The 27373-nt window shown below is 35.3% G+C and overlaps 2 protein-coding genes across 2 annotated transcripts; both read right to left on the bottom strand.

Moving 5' to 3' along the window:
- Positions 1-9525: 9525 nt before the first annotated feature.
- Positions 9526-10455, bottom strand: LOC127222269 (olfactory receptor 4A47). Its single transcript, XM_051184276.1, has one exon. It carries the CDS (start codon positions 10453-10455, stop codon positions 9526-9528), a length of 930 nt encoding a protein of 309 aa, XP_051040233.1.
- Positions 10456-19161: 8706 nt separating this feature from the next.
- On the bottom strand, positions 19162-20070 carry LOC127222292 (olfactory receptor 4C12). Its single transcript, XM_051184303.1, has one exon. The coding sequence runs from the start codon at positions 20062-20064 to the stop codon at positions 19162-19164; it is 903 nt and encodes a 300-aa protein (XP_051040260.1). The 5' UTR covers positions 20065-20070.
- Positions 20071-27373: the final 7303 nt, after the last annotated feature.

Here is a 27373-nt window from a genome sequence, read left to right as displayed (position 1 = left end):
TTATGTACGTATTGTTTGTTTGTTTGTTTAATGAGCATGTATATGTATGTGTGTGTTCACCAGGTAGATGAAGATGCCCATGGAGGACAGAGAGGCCTTGGATACCATTGGAACTAGAGTTTCAGGCTGTTTTAAGCCACTGATTTTGAATTATGGGTAGGAAACACTCATTTTTAATGAGAGGAGAAAGTACTCCCAATTGCTGAATCATTTTTTATCCACAAATGATTGCTTTTTAGTCAATAAATATAAAGTAACTAAAAAAACTCAATGTTCTAAAATGTCTCAACTATTAGATTATTAGTATAAATAACCATATGTAATATTGAGATGTTGCTTATTACACATAATTTATAAAACATGTTTAGTTATATTTTACTTTAAATTCTGAACTTCACATAAATTCTTTTGTTGATTTTATTATTTATTCAATATCAGTTGTACAGGAAAAAGAGACACTGCTCATGTTATGCCTACAAGCCTGTCATTGTTTCTATATTTTATTGTTTAGAATCCAATTGCAGAACAAGCTAAACCAATTTTTTTGATTTGAAAATAAATTTTACAAACAGTGCATAATTTTATTAGGGAATTAATGATATGAGATTATAAGAAGAATATCTAAAGGTACATGTTTTGAGAGAAAATCTTCCATGACCACAAGAGTCTAATATCTTGGAAATATGTAGTTATTATCCATCAAAAGGTGAGGCATTCATTATATTTTCTTGAGCCAGAACTTGTTTACAGTAGATGGTCAGGAGCTGTTAAATCATAAATTATTCTGTGACTGCCAGATATGTGTGAGCCTTCCACTAGGATACTGGAGAGCTGAGACTGGTAAAAAGGAGTATATCCTGAATTAATAGACAGACTAACAAGTGTACCAATAATGATAGTACATGCTCAACCTAATGCACATAGACAGAGAATATCAAGTTGAGATGAATAGTAGGACAAGAGGTAAGGCCGATTTGAGTTAGAAAGAGGAGTATAGATGAATTTGATCAAAATGCATTCTGTGTATATGCAAAATTCTCAAAGAACTAATAAAATATATGAGTTTATGGGCATCAAAATTTGGATCAGGTGGATGTCAAAAAATTAAATACTATTTATAGAGCATAATAAAATAAATATTCAGGAGTGCATTTAATTGAAGAGATGAAAAACTAGTAATATGTATACATTTATTACTACAATGTAAATAAACTGTATTAAATGCTATAAAAATTATGTGTGTCATTGAAAGTAATATGAATTAACAAGAAGATACACCATCTTCATGAATTATAATAGTATTAAAATCTTTTTACTATGCAAACATGAGTCTTTTTCTAGATAATTGTGGGTTACTAAGAAAGCTGATATCATTTGAATCACAGAGTGTCCTAAATCCCGTGTGTAGATCCTTGTACAGTTTCTCTGTTGACTCATACTACAGAAAGTTGGGCTTTTATCACTATTAAGCAAGCCTTCACTGGAAAGTCACCGTTACCTGCTATCTAGATAAATGATACCATAAAATTTATTGCAATCATTTTACATATTGATTTCAATTTTCAATTTATTTTCAAACAGCTAAATAGCAAGTGCTCCATAAATTTAAATGTAATATTCCATGTGTGTTTATGTTGCATAAAGATGGCAACAGGCAAATGAACATATTACCAGTATTGATGTACACTGAATTCCTCAGAACTTGTTTACTCTACTCATATGGTTTTTAACACTAGGAAGTATCTGTTCTCCAAATTGTTCTGCAACTTGTGCTCAGGCTCAGCTGTGGGTCTTTTGTGTATCTCTGTAGTTCTCTTCAGGTTTTGGATCAGCATAGTATTATTATTATTATTAGGTGGTCCCTCTTTGCCAGGTGTTTTGGGTTAAGCAAACCAGGATTAGTACTTTAAAAGTTTGCTGTGGTCCTACAATTAAGTCACCTATTCTTTGAATTTTATTTATTAGAAAGTTTTATTTTCAATTTAACTTTGTTATTTATTGTGTTGCATTTAGTGTTTTATATACATACATATTTAAATATTAACATTTTAAGAGATTTTTTGGTTTTTTGAAAATTGAAATGTATTATTTTATTGACCTGAGATCAAGTTATTTCTTGTCTCAATCGTGTTTTTTAACTGAATAAAATACAAGATAAAACTAAAACCATCACATCAAAGTCGGACAAGACAAATGAAGAAAAAAGCCTCCAAAAAGAACCAGAGACACACAAGAAATGATTACACATAAACCCACTGTAGAAATGATTACACAAAAACCCACCATCATTTCTGGTTGTTATTTTTAAATTGTCTCCATATCATTTTATTTGTATTTTAAGTAAAATATTTAATGCTAAAAATAGTGACGATAGTTCTGAAACAAGAATTTATAATTAAGCCAAGATTTTGTGTTCCTCTGTGACACATGATTAAACTGCAAAATGTGAAAAAGAAAAAAAAATCCAACATCTCTTCATAACATAAAATACTGGAGAATTTAGGGATACACGGAACATATCTCACATAATAAAGGTAGTTTACATCAAGCCCATAGCTAACATCAATGTAAATGAAGATAAACTCAAAGGAATTCCTCTAAAATCAGGAAGACAAGGTTGTCCACTCTCTCCATCCCTATTCAATATAGTACTTACAGTCTTAGCTAGAGCAATAAAACAACCAAAGGGGATCAAAAAAATACAAAATAGGAAGGAATAAGTAAAAGTATCTTTATTTACACAAGACATGATAGCATACAGAGAACTCCTGCAGTTGATAAACACTTCCAGCAAAGTAGCTGGGTAGAGAATTAACCTAAAAAATACAGCAGCCCTTCCATACAAATGACAAATGGACTGAGAAAGAAATCAGGGAAATAACACCTGTCACAATACTCTCATATATAAAATCCAAGAAAGTCAAAGACTTGTATGATAAAATCTTCAAATCTTTGAAGAAAGAAATTGAAGAAGATATCAGAAGATGAAAAGATCTCCCATGCTTATGGATTGATAGGATTCACATAGCAAACATGGCTCTCCTATAGAAAGGAGACTACAGATTCAGTGCAATCCCCATCAAAATTCCAATACAGTTCTTTACAGACTTTGAAAGGTCAGTTCTGAAATCTTAGCATTTTTAATATGGGGAGAAATTAATTAATTTATTCTATATTTTCCAAACTGCTGTTGTATGTTTATTAAAATCCTGTTTCTGTTTCTCAGACAATGTTACTAATACCTTTTTCATGTATGATATTATTTATTTGAGTATCACTGTTCTTTCTTTATCTTTCTAAACTTTACATATAATAAAAGTTTTATAATTTTGGTTGCTCGTTTTAATGATTTATACCCTGATACCAACTGATTTATCATTGATCTATTTTGTTTGTTCTTGCTTTCTGAGTTCCCTGAGATATATTATTATGTTATCCATTTTAAGTGGCTCTAGTTTGAGTACATAGATGTTTATTGATATAAACTTTCCTCTCAGTGTTTTTCTTTTTCTGATTTGTAATTTTGGTGTACTGTATTTCAATTATTTGAGAGAGGGTCTCTCTAAATAGCCCTGGCTGTGCTGACCTTCACTGTGTACACAAGGCTGATCTCAAATTCACAAAAGATCTACCTGCCTCTGCCTCCTGAGTACAGGGATTTAAGGCATGTGTTACCAAGCCTGGCTTCTGTGTTTCAATTTTATATTTACACATTTATTTCCCCCATTAATATCCTCATTAACAGATTTACTATTCCCTACCATATTGCTTACTTTTTTGCTTTTTTTCAATTTCTCCAGTTTATATGTACTTGATTTATATATTTTATTTTCTGTAGTCAGAGAAGATACAGTTGGTTAATTTTGACTTTGTTGTTAATTTCTTTATATTTGATTCACAGGCTAACACAATTTCTATCCTAAAAATGTTCTATGTACTGATAGTAATATTTATTCTTCAGTTATGGGAAGAAATACTGTGCAAATATGTGGTAAGTCTATTTCATCTGTGCTGTGTCTAAACTTTTGTATTTTTTGTTCATTTTTTATTTTTATGGCCTGTCCAGTGACGAACGTAGGGTATTCATCTCCTCAGCTATTATTATCATTAACATTATTTTGGAGCCTTTCACTTTTGATGTTGTTTGTTTTATATATTTGGTGTCCCGGTACTACAACATCCTGTAGAATTCGTCACTTTATCATTATGTAATGACCCTCTATGTCTCTTTGCAATTTTTTTCAAATATGTTTTACCTGAAATAAATATAAACAATCCTGCATGTTTTTAAATTCTACTTATTATATTATGTATTTTCTTTTCCTCTTGAATCTCTGTTTGAATGCAAGCACCATTTAGCCTGTAAACAATGGAATTTGGTGAGGCTGTGCATTAAGACAAAGAGATTGGCATTAACAACATGGATTAATAGCCAACAGCAGTGCTCTGATCCAATTTCCCTTGTGCTCATACTAGTCATTTTAAGTCTGTGAATATCCCATTCACAAGCTGGCAGCAGGTTGCCCCATTGAAAGCATAAGTGATAATTAGTTTGCATGAAGGTTAGAACTAGAAGTTATAGGTGATGAGCTGGATCCTCAAAGCACTTTCACAGAAAACATTATATTCTTAGAATTGCATTGTCTTTTAAGAAAAATGAATGATTTTAATATTATATGAATGTATAAATCTTAAACCCAGAGCAGTATCATATTTAATAGTGAAACACTAAAACATCCTATCCCCAGGGTCATTTTTAAGTACTCTTTTTAAGATTATAATTACATCTTGTTCCCCACTTCCTTTTCCTACCTCCAGACTCTCCCATATATACCTCCTTTACCTCTTTCAAATCCATGGCTTTTATTCATTAATTGTTTCTATATGCATATGTGGATATGTATGTGCATATATATTTCTGAATATAAACTGCTCATTTCATATGTTTCTTGTATGTATGTTTCAGGATAGACCATTTCATATTGGTCTTTCAGCTCTCAGCATTCCTTAGTTGCCTGTAGTTCTTTGTTTAGGGTTGATGTCTGATGGTCTTTTCTTCATATTCTGTGAGGCTATGTCTCCTAGTATTGTCCAAGGCAACACTCATAAAGTCTCAGAGTCATTTTAAAAGCAGAATGCCCACCCTCTTCATGTAATGACAGAATTGGAATTCTAATGTTAAGAGACTCCTACCCACCTGAAATCAATTAAGGACATATACAGGTTTGCATTGAGTGAGTGAGGCAATGGGATGGTATAACGAATGTCTCTACAACCACAGTCTCTTGTAATCTAGCTAACATTTCTGCACTTACAAAACCTAAAATCTATTGAAATTCTATTGCTCAGAATTTTGGAGTAAGCATGGCGACATAATATACACCTTGTCTGAGAAACTGTCCCTGAACAGGAAAAAATTTCTTCTTAATCAACAAATACCCTACAGAGCATTTTAGAAGGGCTACCACTTGAAATTTACAAAGGTTCCAATAATCAGGAAGACAAAAGAGGTGGTAGTAGCAAATCTCAATGGTTCCTGGAAAAGTATTTTGTAGGTAAGATCAAAGTTCTGAGAGATAAAAGCAAAATGAAGAGAATAAGGAAACACCATCATCATCAAATGATATAATTTAACCTTACTAACAATCAATAGCCAGCACCTCTTAATATGGTACCTGAGAAAAATTCAGCCTCCATTGTTAGATAGTCCTGCTATAGGCAAAATTGAACATAGAAAACAGGAGACAAACCTAAATAGGAATATACACACATGGTGTGTTCTACAAAATAACTGACTACAAAAATGTCCATCTGATCAGATACAATCAAAGGTTCAGAAAAAGCTTTATGTAAAGTGATGTGTGCATGATCAGATGCAGTGTGACACCTTAGGTTCCTGTTTGACACACAGAAAACTTCATTGGGACAGTTGGTAAAAGGGCAATGAGGGTAAAAGGGCTTATATCAATGTTACTTATTTTTTAATTTTTATTTCATTTACTTATTGCTTATACATGTATTGTATATACAAGAACACAAAGAGAAAATGAAGGCATATGTATAAAATATGATTCTGTGGGGAGTTATGGTAAGGGTATCCAAGAAGAATTCTTGCATTTGGGCTTATATGACTCTGAAATTATATCAAACATAAAATACTTTTAAATTTTTATTACATTTATTTATTCATTTTTGTATATGTTCATGTGCTCATGTGCCGTTGTACATATATGGAGGTCAGAGAACAACCTGTGCCAGTCAATTCTCTCCACCATTTGAGTCCCAGGAATTTCATTTGGGTCTGCCAGGCTTGGTGGCAGGGGCTTTTACCTGCTGAACTTAAAATTATGTCTTTAATGGAGTCATAGGTTAAAAATATAGGTATATAAGCACAGGAAAAATGAATATTTATTTTTCAAAAATATAATAGATATGTAATTTAATGTCATTTAATTTAAATATAATTTAAAATATTAAAGAAATAACATTGATGTGACCTACACAACTTACCATTTCATTAATTTTCCCATTAAAGTTCTCTTCATAGAACATGTGCTAAGTGCCATACTGCATTTATCATAAATGCATATGCATAAATGAAGGCGATTTTCTCAGTTTTGGTAAGTAGATCAGAAATTCTTGCCAAAAGGCGTTGTAGCTATACCTGCCATATGTGAACACAGACTGAACTTCTGAAATTCAGCTTCTGGTATGGCTGTCTCAAGGTAAGAACTTGGAGAAGGCTCCTGAACTTTTATGGCAGGGGTTTGTACATGTAAAAAGTAAATTCACTAATATTACATACCTAATGGAGGTCAATGTTCAGAATAAATAAGCAGACACAAATAACATTCTTGGTATGATTCCTGAAAATGACAGACATTTTCTAAATTTTAGCCAAGACTTCTCATATACATAAACCTTCAAAGAAAATATCAGAATCTTCTTCGAATGCCCCATGACAGCGCCCCTTACCAGCAGGAAGTATTTGGAAAGAACGACACCCAAATTCCCAATAATTGTCTATAAATGTTTTCATTTAAATGGACTTGGTTATATAAAATAAATAAAAATAGAAAAAAAGAAAAGAAAATATCAAAATTCTACTTAAAGTGTATCAGAAAATCAATTGCTTTAAAATTTTCAATTATTTATTATTAAGCAGTCATTTCAATGATTTACTAAATCTATCACCCTCATGGATGTTAATAATTGAACAGGGGTCTTATGTTCTAAAGAGAAAATAGACAATAAAAGCAGTTCAAATAAACTATTCAGCATTTTAGCTGGCCACAAGTGTGTGGCTGAGAGATTTAAAACATATGAGAGGGTGAACTGTTAAAGGAGGGATCAGTTCATATTCGGAATATAAAAGTTATCACTGTTAACCTGATTAACAGATCCATGCCCTTATGTAGTAAAGTTTTTTTCTTAATTTTATTGTTATAATGACATTTAAGATCTTCCTTCTTACAAAATTTCAAGTATGCAATACATTATCATCAACGTATATGCCATGGTATACATTAGATTCTAAAAATTATTAGTCTTCCCTAATAAACCTCCATATTCCAAGCATCTTCTGTTTACTCAGCTCAAGACATCCACCATTCTGTCTCTGCTCCTGTAAGCATGACTGTTTTATATTCCATACAGAAATCACTTTATACACCATTTGTCATCCTGTTTCTGGCTTATCACTTAGCTTGTGTCTTCCAGCCTCATCCTTTTCATGAAAGATGAGAAATCTTACTGAGTGAATATTAAAGCACAGTAGTCTTAGCATCTGTGAGTGGTAGCATCCAGATAACCAATAGGTATAATACTTCTATATCCTGACTACTTTTGTGGGTTCTCACTCTACTATTTTTTTTCTATTGAGTGCTCTATTTGCATTTTATAAAATCATGTAAGTTAAATCAAGTATTGGCAAGTCTAATAGTATTTAAATATTTAACTACCATAAAAATAAGTTAACAAAAATAAAACAAGATATGGCAGAGTAAACCATAAATACAGGTAAAATAGGTACAATGCCCTAAAGATTTCATTTACTAATTTATTACTTCTTATTCATTGGTGTTCTACTGCACTATGCATTATACCTGTCCTGGTAGTAGTAAAAAAGATAATGTTAAAGTTATAATATTAAGACTAAAACTATTTTGTTTCCTTGATAGCATTAAGAAATGCTTTATAAATAAAATATATACATACATGTACTAATACTAAATGTTCTCTTTGTCCACTGGCAGAAAGGTTTTTTGGCTTTGTATCATTTCACTTACACATATCACTTTACTTAATTGTACTTTGTGGTTCCTGTTTCAGGATATGAACACCTATAACTGTGTATTTAAATGGTCTGACACTTCTTCTAGTATAATGGTTCTCAAACTTCTTAATGCTTCAACCCTTTAATACAGCTCCTCATGTTGTAGTTACCCTCCAACCATAAAATTACTTTCATTGCTACTTCATAGCTGTAATTTAGCAAGAATAGTCCAGTTGAACAATGATAAGAAGATCTGAACAATCCAAAGAGACATTTGTCAAAGAAGACAAGCAAACAGCAAGCCAGTGTCTAAAAACACAATAACAATATAGGGTCTTACTGCAGTTAGTGTAGCTATTGTGAAAAACACAAAAATAGTAAATGCAGTAAAGATGCTGAGAAAAGACCACTTTGAAACATTAATTAGAACAGTTATTATGAAAAGAACAGTATGAAAAGTCTTCCAAAAAAATGAACTACCATATATAATCTAGAAATCCTATAACTGGTCTATATTCAAAGAAAATTGAATTGTTATAGTAAACATATACCTGTCTTCCCATGTTTATTGTAAGTCATTCAATATAGTAAAGATACAGAATAAACTGAAGTGTAAATTACTAACTGAACAAAGAAAAGTGGTATATGTCTACTATGAAGCATTTATTATTAATACATAAAATAATGAAATCTGGTTAACTAGGACAATATGAATGGAACTGTCAACTTTGTTAGATTAAATAAACCACCCTCATCCCCCCCAAAAAAGGATAAATTACTTTCTTTACTGCTTACATGCGGAACAAAAAGACAAAGAAAAGAATCAATCTCATTGAATAAGAAAGCAGAGGAATTGTGACTGAATACTGTGAAGGAGAGAGGAAAAGATCACAGAAAGAGTAGATAAATCGAGCCTAAATAAATTTGCCTAGGAAAAAAGTTCTGTTTTTATATTATAGAAAAATAACAATAATGTACAACTATTTATGATATAATTTAAAAACTGAAGTACCTGTGGATATCCAACACATATAAATGGAGATTTTAAAAAATGACAGTTAATCTTTTGATGCGACCTGTTTGTTCTACAGGTATGGGGATATTTTTGTACTAGGCTCTAAATAAGAACAAATATTGCATGCCAATAAAATGTAAAGTAAGTGTAAAAAAGAAATGCTTTGTAAATAAGGGAAGTTAACATCATAAGGAAACAATGACACAGATGATTTCCTTCACTGAAAAACACTCACTTATTTGTGTCCTGAAACAACTTTTCTTCTCCAGAGCTTCTTCATAGCATTTGTCATCTCTGAATTTCTCAGAGTATATATCAAGGGGTTCATCATGGGAGTAATGACTGTATAAAATACAGTCAACATTTTGTCAAAGGGGAAAGTTTTAGCAGGCCGTGCATACATGAAAATACAGGGAACAAAAAAGGAGACAACTACAATGATGTGAGAGCCACAGGTAGAGAGAGCTTTCCATCTCCCTTCTTGACTAAGATTCCTTAGAGAGTACAGGATGACAGCATATGAAATGAGTAAGAGCAGAAATACAACTGTGCAGATCAGTCCTCCATTAGCCATCACTAACAGGCCAATGACATAGGTATCAATACAAACAAGCTTTAATAAGGGGTACATGTCACACATAAAATGATCAATGATATTAGGACCACAAAATGGGAGTCCATAAATAGTACTGAGCTGAATTACTGAGTGAAAAAATCCTCCAATCCAAGATAATATCAACAGCACAACACAAACCCATTGTTTCATGATAGCCGAATAATGTAAGGGCTTACAGATGGCCACGTAACGATCATAAGCCATTGCTAACAGAAGAAAGACTTCTGATCCACCAAAAAAGTGTTCTGTGAATAGTTGAGTCATGCAAAATTTAAAGGATATTGTATTTTGACCAAAGAACAAATCTGAAATCAATTTGGGAGAAATAGCAGATGAATAAATGATATCCACAAATGACAAACTAGCAAGAAAGAAATACATTGGTGAGTCCAGCCTGTTACTAATAGTTACAGTCATAACAATGAGCATATTTCCCACCATGGTCAAAATGTAGGAGAATAAGAACAAAACAAAAAGTCCTTTCTGCACCTTTGGATTCTCTGAGAGGCCCAAGAGGACAAAGTATGTTACATTGCTCCTGGGTTCCATTTGCTCTTTTACTGGTTCTGATTTCAGATATGAGAAGATCTTACCTACAAAACAATGAAAATCTCCTTATAGTATTATAAAATCGGTGTTTTCTTATTCATCTATTTACATAAATATATACCATATATACTTGTGTTAAGATCCCTGCTATAAATATGTTGATTTCTAAGTCATTCAAGGCAAGGTTTCCTATCCAAAGTGACTTGATATGCAATAGTTTGGGTCAGTTAGTAAAGACCAGTTTCATAAGTATCATCACAAACACGTATTTATGCCACACGGAACACTTCTCAGAGGAAGCAACTTTACATGAGTTTAAAGAAAATGCAGGGAACAACAATAAACATAAATGGGATTCCATGACTATATATACCAAATATAAAGTCACAAAAATATAATTCTGAATCTTAGGATGATTTGCATATTCAAAGTAAAATGAACTATAAATATATGACAATAAAATTGCTGTATTCATTACTAACTCTGCTGCTTTAAAACAATGAACATCTTCCTTCTAGTTTCTAATAACATTTTTTTTTCATTTCTATTTGAGACCTCAGTTCAGGGTGTGTTGGGTATGTGTGTGGAGGAATATATATATATGAGGGGGAGTGTTGTGGGGGATGTGGGTGGGAGGTGGAAGGGAAGGTGGAATGTGTGTGTGTGTGTGTGTGTGCATGTGTATACATCCACAGCTCTCCTCTTTCATTGCTATACCCTCAGCAAAATCACCTGTCCATGTCCACACTTCTACAATCAGACAGTCTCTTTCTTCAAGGGAGTCTGGGATTTTTTTTCATGAATCCTAAAACTCTTCCAACATCTTGCCAATACTCCCTTCTGCAGATATATATATATATATATATATATATATATATATATATATATATATATATATATATATATCTGCAGCAATACTTTTTTAGTTGCAAAATTATTGTTATTTTACTGGAGTTTCTGTTAAAAAGAAAAAATGAATATTAGCACAAACTGGGATATGTTGTCTAAGAGTTCTGCATTCTAGAATTTGAAAACCAAGTATACACAGTGATATGGCCTTCAACAGACCATTAAGAAAACATAAAATCCTATCCCCTCCCTGGCATTTCCATCACCAAATTTGCATTCACATGGTTGTCTCCCTATACCAAAATGTATTACTTTTTCATTATTTTATTTTTTGAGGCAAGTCACACATAGCCTGGGTTGGCTTCAAACTTGCTATGTGTTTGAAGATGACCAAAAACTCCAGATCCTCCTGCATCCAGCTCTCATGTTTTGTAATTATAAATATTTGCCACCATGCTTAATCAAAGTTCCCTTTATAATAAAGACTTCAAATCATAAGGGACTGTTATCTTCCATAAAGAATTAACTTGAATACCTGCATCAACACTCTATCCCAAAATAAAGTCATATTCTGAACTCCTGGAGGTTAAGACTTCAGTGTATAAATGTATGAAAAGGATAATGATGAAACTGTAGTGTTTCATGTAACACAGTTTGTGGCCCAGAACTAACAGAATATCAGATGTCTAACAAGGTCACTGACAACTCCACTCTGTTCTTTGATTTTTGTTTTCTGTTTTTTATTTTTATTATTAGTATTAGTATTAGTATAATTATTTAATTTTACATGTTGATCTCAGTCCCTCTACCCCCTCCCTCCCTCTTGCCCCCTCTCACCCCTCACATGCACACTGACCACACTCCCCTCCCATCTCCCCACCCCCATTCCACATGTAGGGCTATGATATCCAGGTGGGGTCATGTAAATCTGTAAAGTCATTTGAAGTAGGGACTAGTACTACTCTCCTGTCTCTAGGTTAAGGGAGTATCCCTACATGGGGGATGTGTCTGCAAGGTCTTTTTTTGCACTAGGAATACATCCTGGTTCCACTGTCTGAGGTCCCTTAGACTGCTCAGTTCTTCTAACTGAGACCCATATTCAGGGGTTCTGAGTCAGTCCCATGCTGGATTCCCAGATATCAGTCTGGGAGCCCATTAGCTCCTACTTGTTCAAGTCAGCTGTCTCTATGTGTTTCTGCAACCTGGTCTTGTCCTCTCCGTCTGCATCTGGATTCTAGTTTGACTCAGTGTTTATATGAGTGTATGCTTCTGTTTCCAACAAGTATGAAATGTGGGCCCCATGATGGTGTATAAGTATGTTGTTGATCTCACTATCAGGGAAGGGCATTTATGGTAGCCTTTCCACGGTTGCTCAAATTGTTAGGTAGAGTCAGTCTTGTAGGTCTCTAGACCTTTCTTTAGGTTCAGTTTTCTTTTCAAACCAATAATGGCTCCCTCTTTTATGTTCTCTCTCTCTCTCTCTCTCTCTCTCTCTCTCTCTCTCTCTCTCTCTCTCTCTCTCTCTCCCTTCTGTCTTCTATTCCCACGCTGACTCAATCTTGCTAGTCCCACCTGCATTCCGCTCCTCCCCTCCTCTTTCTCCTACTTTTCTTCATTCGCTGCCCCCCACTTCCCACGTGCTCTGGGGAACTTGTCCCTTCCCCTTTTGTGAGGGACCTTATATGAATCTCTTAGAATACACCCTGTATCCTAGTTCCTCTGGTGGTGTGAATTATAGGCTGGTGATCCTTTGCTCAAGGTCTAAAATCTGTATATGAGCGAGTACATACCATGTTCCTCTTTTTGTAACTGGGTTACCTCATTCAGGATGGTTTCTTCAAGTTTATCCACTTGTCCTGTGAATTTCAAGATTCCATTATTTTTCTGCAGAGTAGTATTCCATTGTATAGATGTGTTGCATCTTCTTTATCCATTCTTCAGTTGAGGGGCATCTGGGTTGCTTCCAGGTTCTTGCTATTACGAATAATGCTGCTAATGAACATAGTTGAACAGATGCCTTTATTGCATGATGTGTATCATTTGGTTATATGCCTAAGAGGGGGATTGCTGGGCCCTATGGTAAACTAATTCCCATTTTCCTGAGGAACCACCATACTGATCTCCAAAATGGCTGTACATGTTTGTACTCCCACCATCAGTTGAGGAGTGCTCCCCTTTCTCCACATCCTCTCCAGCATTATGTTTCTAATTTTAGCCATTCTGGCAGGAGTAAGATGGTATCTCAAAGTTGTTTTGATTTGAATTTCCCTGATAACTAAGGATGTTGAGCACTGTGTTAAGTATTTTCATCCTTTTTGGTTTCCCCTATTGAGAATTCTTTGTATTAGGTAACTGTCCTTTCCCCAACCTATAAGTGTGTAAATCACTCCAAAATGGTATGTCTTCAATTTTCTCTCTCCCCTCATTTTCAAACTGCTGTCTGTATTTCTAATCATATGTCCATTCAGTATTCACAAAAGTAAATTTAATGTTCAGAATGAATCTGTTCCTTCCAAGTTTTGTCTGGTGAAATAATAACTCTCTCGTTGTTTGGTGTCAATACTAATTCAAAGTTTCCTCTACTCCTTCCCTGTTTTCATGTTACTTATTCATCAGTTTATGAAGTCCCATTGATTCTCCTTTTCCAAAACACTTTTATGCCACCCTAGTTTCATCTATTCTTTTCTATCGACTAATTTCAGAGACAGGAATTTTGTCATACCATCTAAAATAATGGTAAATGTTATATAACCTGTATTTGACAGGTGACTAAAAGTACACACATGGCATTGTGCTGATCAAGATAGACTTCTATACAGCACTAAGAGTCACTATTTTATAGGTTCAAGGTCTACACTAGGTTCTCATATTGAAGTGCAGGAACCTTGGTATTGGCTGAGGAATCACTTTTCAGCACCAGCATTCTGCTTTACAAGTTGGAACTGTAACTTTTAAGGAGATAAAATAAACACCAACAACTTTCTTCAGTCTTTCAAAACTACTCATTTACATGTCACATGTAAATCTTCCCAGTAACATTGTGCATGCAGAATTCCTCAATTATCATAAACTCAATTGATATGATTGTGCAATGAAAAGTTTACCCAGTTGTAAAGTCTGGTTTCTGCTACTAATTGCTAAAGTCTTACCTTTTGAGAGTTTCTTTGCAGTTTTAAAGGTACTTTATACTTCACACTAAAATATCTTCTTCCATTGGGTATGCACATAGGAGGCAAAAAAGCTACTTGTTTCTTGAAGATAATTTTGAAACCATGTGGCTTGTTTTTGGTCTTCTGAATATTTCAGAAAATCATTGTCTACACTGTAGAACTACTTAAATGAGCTACATTATTCAAACAAAATTAATATTTTGATGTTAGGATAACATAAATTCAAGTAAATCTTGTGTCCACATAGTAAGCACTAACCTTTAAAACAAGGAAAATTATACTCTGAAGTTATTTTTTAGTAACTTCAATAAAGAATTGCTTCCCTCCAGGTGTTTAAACCCACCTTCTCTCCTCTGAACAAATACATCCACTTGAATCTGGGAGAAATCATTCATGTGCCTGGTTCAAATAATGCTTTAGGCAAAAGAAAGTGTTTCTGAGCAATTATATCAGTTACCAAGAGAGCTGCACATTCTGCCTGGCAGGAGCAAAGAGCACAGGATGTTTTTATACCTGACAACTACACTTGTCATGGAATGTAGCATCTGGAGTGTTTCCAAGACTGATTTAATGAAATTCATTATGACTTCCCACTAATATTCAAAGGAATATCTATGTATAGAAGAACATCTATGCATAAAAATTCTACCATATTAATCAAACACTTAGAGACAGGGGGATATAAAAAGGTAAAAATTCATTTCTGAAAATATTATAGGACAATTGGCAGTCAAGATGAAAATATCAGCCCAGTTCACATGGTTTGTAGTGAAGTTGTGAAGTTTTTTTGTTTTTTGTTTTTTGTTTGTTTTTTTTTTTTTTTTTGCTTCTTGTTCTAGTTTGTCAGAGTCCATTATTTATTTTTTTCCTTTTACTTAGACACTTGATTTTTCCACACCAATTGATGTATAGTTGTATATACTTTTAGATATTTATTTACTTTTAGAAACTGTTGTCTATGTATTTTTTGTGCTATTATTAGTCTCTATTTTATTTCAAGGTCCACACAGTTAGCTGGATATATAATAGTTACCAAAGCACTCCAAAAACCAGACTGCAAACTGTGCTGGCTTTACATCTTTTTGTTTTTTTGTTTTTTTCAATCTTCTTTCCCAAATTTAGGTTATTTTATTTTATTTTTTGAGATTATAATATAATTATATATCTTTTTTCCAAAATAGAAATCTCCCTGAAGCCCTCCCATATGTTTCTACTTACTGTCTTTCAAGGGCATGGCCTCTTAAAACAAAAAAGGGAGCAACTTTTACAATATGATGATAATCTGTGATCATTGTTAATAAAACAATCATTCAATTATTATGACAGAAAACAATGAAATAAATTGGCTAAAGTAATTATAAAAGATCATTTTAAAAGTGATTATTGAACTGAAATTCATAGGTGAGATGGGGATCATCTTTATATATAGGCAGATTCAAGACTGTAAAGGGCCAAAAGCTTAGCATACAGCTCAGTAGAGCATTAGGAAAAGCCAGCACAATGCCTTGGATTTGGTCTCCAGCATTGAAGGAATAAATAAAGGAAGAAAAACAGAAGGGAGCAACAAAGAAGGGGAGGAGGAGAAATGGAGGAAGTGGGAGAAAAGAAAACGCAAGGACGAAGATGAGAAGAAAGGACTTGAGAAGAGAAATGCCTTACTATAGGCCGTCTTTTCCTTTCTCCGTCTCCCTGCCCTCCCCCTTTGAATTTTGCACCACATATTTTTCCTTACCCTTCCTAATCACTTCCCCCTTGAAGCTGTTTTCCCACCTTCTTATGCCCCCTTTCTATTTTTCCTGGAAGCTGCTCTTACACTCACTCCCATATACACATATACAAAGATCAGAAGCTCAGACATGCATACGATAGAGAACATGTCATCCTTGTCTTTCAGAGCCTGAGTCACTTCGATGCATTGCAGTTCCTACCCTGAACATTTCCCTTAATGGGTAAGCAAAAAGTCATTGTGTATATATACAAAATTTTCACAGTCCATTCATTCATTAATGATATAATCTGACTCCAATTCCTTGCTATTTTTTAAAAAGGAAAAACTTTGATGGAAGTAGAGATCAACAGATGTAATCATTTAGAAGAAAGTAAATTGGTATAACATAGAAAATACTTTAGTAAAACTACTCTGTATGATGCTGATAGTGGATGTGTATCACTGTACTCTGTATGGTGCTATGATAGTGGATGTGTTTCATTGTAAACTGTATGATGTTATCATCGAGGATTTATATCACTGTGTATTTTTCCAAGGCCACAAAACATACTACCACAAATGTGCTCCATTTTAAACTGTGAACACTGAATGATAATAATGCTATTATGAACTAATCAGTTGTTTAAAAACCTAACCATTGTGATATATTATACTGACATTGGGTGATGTGGTTTGAATGTGTTGCCTAAGTTTCATGTATGAGAAACTGTGACACAGTTGAGAGGTGAGAGCATTAAGGGGTCAATGAATGAGTGAATGCTCTAAAACTTATATATTGCATGTGAATGGGCTTCCAATAAAATTAAGAAAGCATATGTAGCAAACAGCATTATGGTAACACAATATAATGTACATAAACTCCTTACATTATGACAGATACACAGAGTGTACAAATCTCTTGTGGTTCTTTGCTTTTGTTTTGTTCTTTACTTTTTTTTTTTAATATGAATGACTTGGGACATGATTGCCTGTTGTTGGGTTCTGCTTGTATCTATAAAGATAAGTGATCTCTAAGTCAGAAAAAGAGTACACCTTCAGAGACGTGTCTGTGAGTGCATGGTCAAGGTCACAGCATTAGCCTCACATCCTCCAGAAAGCCTACTCCACCAAACGTGCCTCGGCAACTTATTCCTGGAAGTTCTTTCCCCCTATGATTCTAACCCTAAAGTAGCTATGCAGTCAAATACATTGCACATAATAAACCACCCACCTCCTAGCTACAGATGATCCTGTGTAATTAAATAAGAACCCTGGCTGGTAAATTAAACTGATCTCAATATCTCCATTTCATTAGTAAGAATTAAAAGTGATCAATGTTATAAGAAAACCAGTTATCAAACATCTCTTTTTAAAATGAACTTATTCTCAAATGTCAAATGGAATTGATCACTTACTTGGTGAATATTTGTGCTATACCAAGTCTAGGTGCTACAAAAGCGATAGTGGATAAAATAGCCATTATCCCCACTTTCAGAAAATTCGTTAAGCAAATTGGATACTCAGATGGTGAAATGTTATTGATAAAATGTTGAAGTTGCTAAAACCCTGAACTACAGTCTCTCCCCCACCCCAACTCCTATCCAATACATCTTCTCTGATCCTCAAAGGAAACCATATTTTGGTCAACAATCTTCCAGATCTCTGTCAAATGCCATGCCAGCTTTTAATTCAATAATTAGAATCACATTATTAGCTTCTTATAATGTGTTAAAATTCAATTCATTTGTACATTTATCTTGGACATTTTTGTCTTTCTCTTAGTAGTGTTTGTTCATTTTTTTTCAAGAAACTATAAAGCATAATTTCCTGACTATGATTTAGGATTCTTCCACACTGCCAAGCATTCACATCTTTACATTGTCAAGTTTAATAGTATTTTATTCTGCTTTACCAATAAATCTTACATTTTACATGTAATTTGTTCTTAGTTTATCTGACACCTTTTGAGGACTTGTGATGCTACAAAAGGGAAATTCAGTAAAAGTAATTAAACAAATGTCTAGGTTCATACAACAGTAAGAGTTGTAATTAAAATAAAAAAAAAATGTTGAAGTTGCATGTGGTGATTGAAAGAGTGAAGAATGACTTTATATGAGCATTCCAAAACCTCTAAGGAGGTAGGACTTTCACTACAGAATAAGTGGAGTTTATAGATGAGGTAGATGTTGGAGTAGGCTACCTAGTTAGCCGTCCTGGTTCTGGACCTGGGTGGTAGATGGGTTGGTCAGCCCCTAGCTATCCTTCATTGTCACTACCCAGATAAGCTCACCAGCTCACCACCCTGCCTAGCTTTCCCAATGCAGCAGCCAAAAAGAAGAGGGCCCACTTCTGCTGTTCTCACACCCTTGGGTCCAGCTCACCTGCACTCACACCACCAGGGCCAGTTCTACTGTTTTGTCCTGGTAAGGTGCAAGGCCTGCTCTCTAGATTGCTACACTTGATGAGGGGCGGAACCAGCTCTTCCATTCTCTTGGCCCCAAATCAGCTCTCCTGCCTGTGGCAGGTGGCAAGGAATAGTTTTGCTGTGGAAGGTATAGCCCAATAATTATTTAATAATACAATATTTTAATAGGCTAGTGTATTATCTCTCCAAGTGTACATATAGGAAATTTTCTTATATAAATCGAAAAAAATCTATCACAAATAAAGATATTTTGTCAGCAATATCCCTCCAGCCTCAAACTACTGGAGCTGTGTCCTTGGAACATACACTTCAACAAGAACCTTAACCAACTCTCATAGTTCACTGAAGTTTGGCAAGCAAATGGGCAAAGAACAAATCTAAGTAGGATATTTTTGTAATCATAATTTAATGTACTATCATTTCTTAGAGAGCTTGACATACTAACAACACATTTTAATGTATACTCTTAAACTAGCTCAAGATTCTGAGCTAGTTTTTTTTCTCTATTGCCTTTGAAAGACAATTTATGTTATGTGATTCTTTGTTCATTTAAGTCAACCTTTGACCCAGAATTTCTTCATGGCTTTTTTTACCTCAGCATTTCTGAGGGTATAGATTAATGGATTTAACATAGGAGTTATCATGGTATAAAATACAGCCACAGCTTTATCAACAGAGAAGGTCGTTACTGGGCGCAGATACACAAATATGCAAGGCACAAAGAATAAGATGACCACAGTTATGTGAGAGACACAAGTAGAGAGGGCTTTGTGCCTTCCCTCCTTGCTGTGAGATTTCAGAGCATCTAGGATGACTATATAGGAGATCATGAGAAGTAGAAAGTTTAGTAGACAGATGAAACCACTGTTGGCAGCAACAAAGAGACCCAGGGTATGTGTGTCCATGCAGGCAAGTTTCAACAAAGGGGTCAGGTCACACATAAAGTGATCTATGACATTGGGGCCACAGAAAGGCAGCCAAACTGTGAAGAGGATCTGAATGGTTGCATGGATAAAACCTCCAGCCCAAGCCACTCCCACCAAGAGGATACAAACAAATCTGTTCATGATGATCGTGTAGTGCAGGGGTTTACAAATGGCCACATAGCGGTCATAAGCCATCACTGTGAGAAGGATGATCTCGGTAGCACCGAAAAAATGCTCAGCAAAGATTTGAGTCATGCATCCACTGAATGAAATTGTTTTCTTCGCAGAGAGAGAATCAGCCAGCATCTTAGGAGTCATGGATGAGGAGCAGCAGCCATCAATCAGAGACAGGAAATAGAGGAAAAAGTATATCGGGGATCCCAGGGCCTTGCTGTTGCTAATGGTGACCATGATAAGCATGTTGCCAGCCAATGTGAGTAGATACACAATGAAAAACAGAACAAATGAAAATATCTGAAGCTCCATATTTTGAGTCAAACCGATAAGGATGAATTCTGTGATATTATTCATCTTCGATACCAATTCAGCTCAACAGACAGGTCAAAGTCCTAAAAAATAAACAACATGTTCACAAAACTTAAACTCTGGCTGCCTTGTTTTCTTTTGGTTTTATAAGAAACAAAAGCATGCTTTGGTAGGAGGGCCCACATGCTTGGACATTTGGACAACACTAAGTAGTGGGTAATGTAAAATATAGGTATAAAGTTGGAAAGGGCCTGTTAAGGAGGATATGGGAGGGATTGGAGGGGAGGAAGGAGATAAAACAATTGCATTGTCATAACAGCTATTTCATTTTTTACATTATACATGTGACAGAGAAAGTATGCTTATTTTATTTGTAATTTCTCAGATGTTTTCCATTTTTTAAGTTTATAAAGATGTGATTTCTTGAAATCAAAAGATAACACTATGAATCGTAAAGTTTTAAGAGCCAATCCATGGTCTGACCATATATGTAGCATGTAAAAACTACACAAAAATCCATGCATTTTACCTGAAAGTTTGTGAACATACCAGAGAAAAATCCTGTTTTTTGTTTTTTGGTTTTTTTTTCTAATTTCATTTCCTATGAAAGACTCAAGGACACTCATAGAGACTTTTATGGACCATTTATTTTTTCCTGCCTTGCTTGTCTGGAAGTTTCTCAGTTTCTTCAGTATGCAAGTTCAGAGGCTGTGATAAATGCCCATTACAGAAACTGTCACATGGTCTTATGCTTACCTCTCAGCACTCAGCAATAAATTCTTGAAGGCAAAAGTCCTGCTTAGTGCATTCTTATTCTACTCCTGGCCAAAACATAAATATTCAAAGCATTTCCTGACAGAAAGGGAAAGAAAAGGGGCAAAACAGAAAGAGAGAGAAAAAGAAAAGGAAAATTTAATTGTATTTAAGAAAAAGAATGATCAATGCACTTAAACCTACAGGTGAATATTTTAGCGTCCTGAATCTATTATTATTAACTGCATACATAATACCTTATATTTTTATAAATATATTTTAAATCTATCAACCTAAGGAAAAATATACATAAATTTAGAATTATTGAAAAAAAATAAAATTGTCCTTAATCTACCATTTTATTTTGTTGTATAATTTTCCAGTTCTCATCAAAATATTTATAATGAAAATGTATTTATGAAACTGTTTCTGAACATGTCTAAAAGAGAAAGAATGTGAAAATGGGCTAATGAGGGATTAACCCTCGATTTTCTGGACAGAAAAGAATGAATGTCTAAAATAAAGCTTATCCTATTAAAAGAAGGAGGAAAACCATCCTTCACGAGACAATGTATTTGATTTGTTTTTCTAATGTTGAAGATTATGCATTTCTGGATTTATTTGTTAAAGTCATATGCCAATCCATAGAAAATGTGTTTTTTTTCCACCTTGGCTACTGTAGCTAAAGGTGGAGACAATTGCATTAAACCAAGCTTGCCATTCAGATAAAATGCTGAGTTTGTGTTTGTAACTACAGAGCTGCCCTAGAAGCTCTAAAACATGTGAAAACAGTGCAAGCAATGTGTGCAGATAAGGGAACGGTGAGACAAACCAAATGAAGTAGAGAAAACAAACAATAAGAACAGAATACAGAAAAGATGGAAATAAAATGTGAAGGAAAAGAAAAATGAAGAGGAAACTAAGGAGAAAATAGATGTAGAATCATCTAAGGAAGATTCTTTACAATTGGAGTGTGTGTATGTGCGTGCGTGCGTGCGTGCGTGCGTGCGTGCGTGCGTGCGTGTGTGTGTGTGTGTGTGTGTGTGTGTGTGTGTGTGTGTATTGGGATAAAGTGAGGTCAGCAAACAACTTTATGGAGTAAATTTACTCCTCCCTTCCACCTTTACATAGGTTCCAGGGATCAAGCACAGGTCGTCAGACTTGCATCTTATCAACTCAGATTCAATTTTAAGTAGATAATATTTCAAACAAAGTTTGAAATTTAAACAACTTTAAATCCAAAGTTTTATCAAATTCATTTGACAGTTTTGACCCTTAGGATCATCAAGAGAAGAAAACACTGGCAAATAAGTATCATAGGTCATTCTTGAAGCCTGCTAAAGGAAAGAGTTCAGTTTGCACAATTCCATACATTTAAAAACTACACGCACTGTCATAGACGCAATAACACTTAAAATATATTCTATCAAAATTTGCCTCACTGAAAAGTATGCACAGCCAGAGTGATTGTCAAGTTAATTTACTGTTTCAAACAATGTTTCTGTAGAAGAAAATCATGATATAAAATTTATAAAATAAGAAAAGAAGATCTATGCTTGTCCTACTTACCAACATTTATTGTATCTACAGGACTAAGATGTCTTATTCCAGCCAATGATGCACTGTCTCAGATAGTAGATATGCCAATACTGTGTTTAAATACAATTCAAATTTTTAAATTTTGTGTTTATTTTTTGAGATTATAATTTAATTATATTTTTTTCCTTCATTGCCTCACTCCTAATCCTAAACACCCACCCAGCTCTCATTCAAATTCATGGCCTCTGATGTTAACAAGACAGGGATGGTTCCAACAGCACTGATTCACCTAGTTCTCTGTTTTCATCCAGTGCTTTGCTCAGTAATCTTGATCTGGAGAGTAGTAACTAGATCATTATACTTTAAAAAAAAGCAAGAATGATTTCCAAGTGTCAACAGCTGATACAGCATTCCCTGTGCAAGAACCCTCCTGCAGCCAAGCATTCCCTTAGACTGTCAGCCTTAGAGCATGGATAGGAAACTCCAAGAGCAACATGGTTGGTCCTTGAGAGCAGATTTCTTCCTCTCAGATTTCTAGTTGAAAATGCAGAGTGTACTGAGGGGAAAGGCAACTCCTTTGTTTCTACCCAGAAATCCTAGCAGCCTGCACTGTCACACTTAAATTCTTAGAATATGAATACATAAACTTTATGCAAGAGATAACTCCACCCTGTGCCATTTCCCAGGGGAAATACAATTAATTAAAAAAAAAAACACTGCCAAAATGTCAAGCACTTATCCCATCCTCTTAATATTCCTCTGAAGGTAAATAAGACTGGCTAGAAATTCATCTACAGCACTGAGCTCATTGTCAACCTGAAACCAGAATCCAAATAATTTATCTCTCTAGTTTTTCTTTAATGAATGTTAATTTAATAGCTAAAAGTGACTATGGCATAAGTAACCAACTTCTCTTGGGTAAGTCCCCGACTTACTTGTCAGGAGAGAAGGGGGATCAACAATTGGTACTGTGAGCTTGGCTAACAATCCAGGTCTTGAGAGGTGGTAGGCCCATGTGAGAAACTTAGGAATAAAGTATAAATAAAATCACAGCAGCAAACTATCAAAACACTTGTATTTATAGTCATAGACAAAAGTGATTCCCAGCCTTAATCAGAGAAGCTGCTTCTTCTAAGATACAAAGAAAATGACAAATATGTTTTTAGACACTAAATAAGACCCACAGTATAAGGCTCAGGAAAAAATTTAGAAGAGATGAAGTTTCTAAGAGTTGGAAGACAGGTAAGGTGAAGAGCAACAAAATGCCATTACCCAGAATCTACACATTTGTAATTATTAAATCACACCAAATATAGCTACCTGTACTGGGCCCACACAAGGCTATCCCTAACAACAGTCAAGAAAGGGAAAAGCCTCTGGCTCTACATTTTTAAAGAATGGTTTAATTTTGTTTGTGTGTGTGTTTGCCTAGTTTATGTGTAACAACATACATGCAGGTACCTGCAGAGAGGCCAGTCAGTGATGATTCCCAAGGCAAGGCACTAACGATACGGGTAGTCATACATTGCCTGATTTGGAAGCCACAAATTGAACTCAGGTATCCTGCATGAGCAGAAAGTACTCTTAACCCATAGGTCATTTCTTCAACTCCTAAGCCTTTATTCATTATATGACAATTTCATTCGATATAATTTATCATATCAGTGCTCCTCCCCAAATTCTCCAAAGTCCTCCCTACTTCTCTACCCACTCAATTTTAAGAGCTCAACTCATACCCTTTCTCTCACTTCCTTCCCTACATCCCTCTCTCTCCCTCTCAATCAATCAATCAAACAAAAAAAATAGAATGTGGTTTGTACTGACCCCTGAGGTAAGGCCTTGAGTAGAGTGTAGTTCTTAAAGCAAGTATCACTCCATTGAATAAAACTGACTTTCTCTTCAAGAAGTAATCAAACACCAATAGCTTAGTGAGGGGTTGGGACTTCATATCAGTCTCCCTTCACCCATGCTTGGATTTTGTCTTTATTTCAGTTGTCAGGTCATGGACTGTTTGAATTGTTTCCTTCATCTGTTTGATTGTTTTTTGGGTTTGTTTGTTTGTTTGTTTGTTTCTTGGCTTTCCTTAGGAGATTTGTTGATTTCTTGCATTTTTGGTTTGTTTTTTCTTCAATTTCTTTAAAGGGTTTTATTTCTTCTTTTAGGGTCTCTATCATCTTTACGAAGTTGTTTTTAGGGTCATTCTCTTCTACTTCATCTGTGTTGGGATGTTCAAATCTTGCTGGTATGGAATCCCTAGACTATGAGGATGTCATATTGATCTTTCTGTTGTTGACTGTGTTCTTATTCTGTCCTCTACCAATCCCTTCTTCCAATGCTACCAGTAGTGCCTCTCGCTCTCCTGGTGAGTAAGGACCAAGGTTCTCTTTCAGTGGGTGTAAGCAGGTCCAATACTATGATGGCTCTCCTTGTCCAGTGGATGGACAGGAACTAGAGTGCTGCCAGACTGCAGATGGAATGGTCCTCTGGGATGGGTTACCCTGTGCACAGTCCCAAGTCCTCAGGAAGCTTCATGGAGGGCACCAGAAGGTGGGCTCCTTCCATGAGAGGAGACAGAACCAGGACACTGGCAGACTCTGGACATGCAGGTCTGCCTGGATGGGCTCCCCCCATGCATGCACAGGGCCCAGGTATCAGGAGACTCCTAACAGGGCCCTGGAAAGCAGGCCAGAAACAAACCTAAGCTTATCTCCTACCATAGCATCACCATCCCTGGCTTCAAGCTCTATTATGGAGCCATAGTCATTAAAACATCTTGGTACTGGCACAAAAATAGACAGGAAGACCAAGGGAATCGAACTGAAAACTTGATATTAACTCACACACCTATGAACACCTGATTTTTGACAAAGAAGCTAAAATTATACAACGAAAAAGAAAGAAAGCATCTTTAACAAAGGATAACTGGATGCTGGCATATAGAATTGTGCATAGAGGTCAATTGCCATTCACAAAACTTAACTTCAAATGGATCAAAGACCTCAACATATATCCAGCCACATTGATCCTCTTAGAAGAGAAAATAGGTACAGGAGACTGCTTCCTTAACATAACACTGGTAGCATAGACACTGAGATCCACAATTAATAAAGTAGACCTCTTGAAACTGAGAAGCTTCTGTAAGCCAAAGGACACAGTCAACAAGACAAAACAGCAGCCCAAAGAATGAGATAATGTCTTCAAGAACCCCACATCTGACAGAGGGCTAATCTCCAAATATACAAAGAACTTAAGAAGCTAGTCACCAAAATACCAAATAACTACCTTATATGCCATCCTAGAGCCTTAATCCAATAGCTAACAGAAGCAGAAGCAGACAACCACAGCTAAACACTGAGCCAAACTCCTGGAAATCTATTGCCAAGAGGGAGGAGTAATGAGCAAAGGGGTCAAGAACAGACTGGAGAAACTGACAGAGACAGGTGACCTGAACAAGAGCAAGCTCATGAACCCCAGACTGATAGCTGGGAAACCAGCATAGGATCGACTCAGACCCCCTGAATGTGGGTCTCCATTAGGAGGCCTGGGTAGTCTACAAGGCCTCTGACAATGCAAGAATTGCAAGAATGGACTTCAGGAGTCCATTCCCCATGTAGGGATGTTTCCTTAGCCTAGAGACACAGAGGAGAGCCTGACAGATTTTGATGATTTCTCATGGAAGTTCTCACACTCCCTGGAAAAGGATAGCGGATGGGATGGGGTGTCCATGTGGGGCATGGAATGATGGGAGGGAGAGGGAACTGGGATTGATAGGTAAAATAAGAAAAAAAAATATTAGATAAAAAAATGTCTTTAATGACATATAAGGCCTATTTGGCCTAGACTTTATTGATCATAGTTTTTCACTCAAGACAATTTCCTCAATTCTTTAGAACTGAATGTGTGTGTGTGTGTGTGTGTGTGTGTGTGTGTGTGTGTGTGTGTGTGTGACTGTTGGGTGACATAATTATTTCCCACTTTACTGGGTGAGATCGGTCTTTCACTGATCCTGGTGTTCACTCTTAGGTAGAGTGTTGACTGACAAGCCTTAGAGTCCATCTGTATCCTTTCTCCAACAATGAAGTTACAGATGCCATGCTTGTCTTTTTTTGGAAATTGGAGATCCAAAATCAAGTTCTCAGGGCAAAAACTGCACAGAGAGCCATCTCTATAGCTGAATTCCTTTATTTTAAACAGATAATTTCATACTTGAAGACAGCATAAAAGATGTTTTTGGTGTGTGTGTGTGTGTGTGTGTGTGTGTGTGTGTGTGTGTAGAACATTTTCTTAAAGACTTGTTCCAGCTTGTATACTACTTTCATATACAGTTGTCTTTCTTTCTTTTGAAATATAAGCTCATTTAAAAACATAACCTGCATTGCAGGGCATGAAAGGTACCAAGCATGTTGGTGTTTATACTAACTTTATACCTACAATAGAACTGCACCATTTCTTGCTTCTATTCTCTTCATGAGTATTCTCCTAAAATAACTTTAAACTTTATGCTTTATGAATGTATTTTTATAATGATAAGTATTGTTCAAGTAGGATTTAGGTTATATTTGTTTTTCTTATTTTAAATAAATCAAGGATTATAGGGGTTCTAAGATGTAACTGTTTGCCTGAGTCTTTATGTCAGTTCAGCTCTCTTATATATACTCCTAATGCATATTGATATTTTTGCCAAAGGAAGAATGGATTAAGAAAATGTGGTATATGCTTGCCTACTGTTTCTAGGCTTGGAAGGCTCCTGGGGGACCAACACAGCTCCACTTGGGGTCACTAGATTTGGGCCAAGAAGAAGTTCACCCAGGATCCTGTCCTGTGCCTCTGGCACCAGGAAGTCTGGCACCATTATGATTCTTGGGTGCAGTGTCCTGCTTAGTGTGACAATGGAGTGTATGGACAATGATACCCACAGGTGGTTCAGGAAGATGGACATTATAATGATGAGCAAATGTGTGGTGCACTATGGGGGAGAGAGACAGAGATAGAATGGCTCACATCCTGTGGACAGAGTCATATCTGAGGAAGTTAAAGTGGTAAGGAGCAGACTCATACAAGA

The sequence above is a fragment of the Phodopus roborovskii genome, unplaced genomic scaffold (genome assembly GCF_943737965.1).
Source record: "Phodopus roborovskii unplaced genomic scaffold, PHOROB, whole genome shotgun sequence".
Lineage (NCBI taxonomy): Eukaryota > Metazoa > Chordata > Mammalia > Rodentia > Cricetidae > Phodopus > Phodopus roborovskii.
Note: the sequence above shows the minus strand (reverse complement) of the source record. Positions and strands in the feature narration are given on the sequence as shown.

Coding starts and splice junctions, on each gene's coding strand:
- LOC127222292 (XM_051184303.1), bottom strand. CDS start 20,064: ATGAATAATATCACAGAATTCATCCTTATCGGTTTGACTCAAAATATG.
- LOC127222269 (XM_051184276.1), bottom strand. CDS start 10,455: ATGGAACCCAGGAGCAATGTAACATACTTTGTCCTCTTGGGCCTCTCA.